The sequence below is a fragment of the Myotis davidii genome, unplaced genomic scaffold, assembly GCF_000327345.1.
Source record: "Myotis davidii unplaced genomic scaffold, ASM32734v1 scaffold317, whole genome shotgun sequence".
NCBI classification, from domain to species: Eukaryota; Metazoa; Chordata; class Mammalia; order Chiroptera; family Vespertilionidae; genus Myotis; species Myotis davidii.
Window position 1 is genome coordinate 3,430,896 of NW_006288994.1, and position 2,096 is coordinate 3,432,991.

The window sequence follows — 2,096 nt, forward strand, 5'->3', positions numbered from 1 at the left end:
CTTTTGAAGGGCCCATGAGTAGATTGGGGATGGTTGAGGAAAGATCTCTGAGCTTGAGAATATGTTAATAGAAATTTCCAAAAAAGGAAGTGCAAAGCGAATAAAGACCAAGACTAAAAAATGAAACATAATATCCAAGAACTGTGGGACAACTACAAAAGTTGTAACATACATGTAATGATAACATAAGGAGAAGAGAAAGGAACAGAAAAAATATTTGAAGCAATAATAACAGAGGATTTCCCCCAAATTAATGTCAGACATGAAATCACAGATCTGGGAAGCTCAGAGAATTCCAAGCAATAAAAATAAAGTTTAAAATTTTAGAACTATGAATTCAAACTGCAAAAAACAACAGATAAAGAAAATATATTAAAAGTCAGGGGATATTAAAAGAAGTCAGATATTTCTTGTTTGCTATTATTTCCACTATTTTTTGGGGGGGGGTGCTTTATGATTTTATACCTTGTTCAATAGGAACATGACAATAAGGTATTTGAGGATACAAGTAAGACTCAATATCTTGCTATAAAAGCAAAATAAATTTTAGATCTACAAAAAAAATAGTTTGAGATTTGTAAAGCTTTTGTTATTATGTAGTTCTTCCATTTAATTTCTATTGTGGTAAAAACAAACCACCAAAAATGTAGTATTTCACCAATTTTAGGTGTGCAGTACAGTATTGTATTTTCATTTTCATTTATCTAGAGATATTTTCTGATCTCCCTCATGGTATCTTCTTTGAAACCATGGGCGGTTCAAGAGTGTATTTCTTAGTGTCCATATATTTGTGAATGTGTTAGTTTTCCATTTGTTATTGATCTCTAGTTTCATTCCTCTGTGGCAGAGAAGATATCTGGTGTAACTTCAGGCTTCTTAAACTTGGTCAGATTGATAAGGTGTCTGGAGAACGTTCCAGGTGTGCTACTCTGCAGCATGTCCTGTTTATGTCTGTTAGGGAATGTCTCTGAGACAAAATCACCGACCTTTGGGAAATTAGTTCACAGTCCCGTTTTTTTCCTTGAGTTTCTAATTCTTCTAAGTGAGGAAAAACTACACATAAAATATATAATGTGTATGAGCACATTATAACACACACTATCTGATAAATGAATTGACTTACATAATTGAAAGTACTATCATTGGTTTTTGTGAGTGAGTTATATCATTTCTATGAGCCTGAAGGCATTTAAATCTCCTGCCTCCTACCCATCCTTCTCAGGAAGCCACGGCATTTAGGAAACTTCAACCACTGAGGTTTGGTAGTGGGGTCTCTCATTTCTTCCTGCATAAAACCCCTTTAGATTTGCCAGAATCCATCCCTTACGAAAGCAAATGTAATACCACATATAATTAAATCTACTTGCTATTTTATCGATCAGTGTCCCCACCTCATACCTTGACAAAAATACTCACATGGAGGGATAATTTCCCTGAGAGCTTCTTGCTGCTGAGATCCGGCAGCACAGGGCTGTTGCGCAGCTCCACGGTGTCGGTGACAACATACAGATTCACCCCTGCTTCCCGGCATTGCCTCAGGAAGTCCAGCTCTGGGTCCGGCAGTTCCCTGTGGGGAAGAGAGGGTCAGAGTGGGAAGAGATGCCTTCCCGGGTGGCCCTGCGTCACCCTCCTCCTCAGGACCTGGAAGGGGTGTTCCTGCCACAGGCAGAAAGATCCTGGCACATGGGGTAAGTTACCAAGAAAAGCGAAACATCTTTGCTACGCAGGGTGCAGGGGCCCCATTTTCTGATGGGGGCATGGGAAGGAGAGTACACAGGCCATTTTGTGAAAGGCATCGGCATTTTCCAAAATTATATTGGTCCTGTTGGAGGGCAGTTTATAGATGCCCAGTGCCTGGGCCTCTCACCTGAAGAGGCCGGGAGTGGACAGGTCCATGTGGTTGACAACAGTCCCCAGGGAGCCTAACAATTGGCAGGGGTGGGCAAACTTTTTGACTCAAGGGCCACAATGGGTTCTTAAACTGGACTGGAGGGCCAGAACAAAAGCATGGATGGAGTGTTTGTGTGAACTAATATAAATTCAATGTAAACATCATTACATAAAAGGGTACGGTCTTTTTTTTTTTTTTTAGTTTT

The 2,096-nt window shown here is 39.8% G+C and overlaps 1 protein-coding gene across 1 annotated transcript in view; it reads right to left on the minus strand.

The window, feature by feature from the left end:
• The window catches only part of LOC102760915 (gasdermin-C), a 48,514-nt gene that overhangs the window by 25,572 nt on the left and 20,846 nt on the right, over nt 1–2,096 (minus strand). Inside the window, exon 4 of the mRNA XM_015562296.1 lies at nt 1,399–1,567. Coding sequence (XP_015417782.1) covers nt 1,399–1,567 — 169 coding nt within the window. The remainder of the gene's footprint in view (nt 1–1,398; nt 1,568–2,096) is intronic.